The sequence below is a fragment of the Elephantulus edwardii genome, unplaced genomic scaffold (genome assembly GCF_000299155.1).
Source record: "Elephantulus edwardii isolate Elephantulus edwardi_28Jun2011 unplaced genomic scaffold, EleEdw1.0 scaffold00002, whole genome shotgun sequence".
In the NCBI taxonomy this organism is placed as follows: domain Eukaryota; kingdom Metazoa; phylum Chordata; class Mammalia; order Macroscelidea; family Macroscelididae; genus Elephantulus; species Elephantulus edwardii.
In genome coordinates, this window is record NW_006399752.1 from 44,330,696 (window position 1) to 44,331,852 (window position 1,157).

The 1,157-nt window shown below is 61.7% G+C and overlaps 1 protein-coding gene across 1 annotated transcript in view; it reads left to right on the plus strand.

The window, feature by feature from the left end:
• The first annotated feature begins 795 nt into the window (after positions 1–795).
• RPS6KA5 (ribosomal protein S6 kinase, 90kDa, polypeptide 5) overlaps positions 796–1,157 on the plus strand; it is a 241,437-nt gene continuing 241,075 nt past the window's right edge. The window contains exon 1 of the mRNA XM_006879119.1: positions 796–1,106. Coding sequence (XP_006879181.1) covers positions 1,004–1,106 — 103 coding nt within the window. The 5' untranslated portion in view covers positions 796–1,003. The remainder of the gene's footprint in view (positions 1,107–1,157) is intronic.

Consider the following 1,157-nt stretch of genomic DNA (forward strand, 5'->3'; position numbering starts at 1 on the left):
GTTCAACATTGGATAGGGGCAGGGATTGTATTTTATTTTATTTTATTACTCTGCCTCTTTCAGCGCCTAGGAAGTACTTGCATAAAATGGATGTCTAGCCTTTGCAAAATTCCTCCTTAGGGAGCTGGTGGTGTAATTTTTGTAAAGGTTAAGCACTACCTACATCCAATCACAAAACTCCATTCTATGTGCTTAATGTTCACCAGGACGAGCCATACCTTTTTTTAGGGTACGCGATCTTCCAGTGGGTCACAACCTTGAAGGTGGAGAACTGTCAGGGACCCTCAGGTGGATCTGCAAACACGTGGCTGGAGAGAGTATCCCTTACGCCCCGCCTCCTTGCGCAGTGATTGGCGGACCAATCGTTCCTGACAGCATTCCCCGCCTCTTTCTGCAGCAGCCAATCACAGCTTCCGAGCGCCTCCTGACTACTAGATATTGTTTACTAACATCGAAGCTGGGGAATAAGGGGTGTGACTGTTCTGAGAAGGTCAGGGAAGGGAAGATCGTGAGTGCGCGTGCGCAACAAGGGAGGTGGGCGGGGCACACCTTCGGCTCCTACCAATAGGAATGTTCGCGCTCCTCCCTCTCCTGCCTCCCCGCCAAGCAACAATTCGAGGAGAGGGGCGGAGCGACCCGTGAAACGTCACAGCATCCTGGCCAATGGACGCCGGCGCTGGCCGATGCGCGCGCCCTCCGCCCAATGAACGAAGGCGGCCCGCATGGCTGCTCCCCTTGCTGACTGTGGGCGGAGCGGCCTGAGGGAGGAGGCGGGGAGCAGGGGGCGGTTTGGTTGCGCGGTACTAGCGGGCCCGCCGGAGGGGGAGGAGGCGAAAGAGCGAGCCGCGCGGCCAGAGCGGGAAAGCGACTCGGCTCTGCGTCCGAGTTCGGGAGCCACAGCGCCCCGGCTCCCGCGGCTGCAGCGGGCGCTCTGAGGGGCTGGGAGGCGGTTGGCTCCCGGCTTCCCTCCGTGGCGACCCCGAGGGACCAGAAGAGGGAGAAGATGGAGGAGGAGGAGGGAGGCAGCGGCGGCGGCGGCTTGGCGGGGACCGGCGCGGACGGCGGCGGGGAGCAGCTCCTCACCGTCAAGCACGAGCTGCGGACCGGTGAGCGGCCCCGCCCTCTGCCGGCTGCCCGGCGCGGGCGCGACCCGAGTG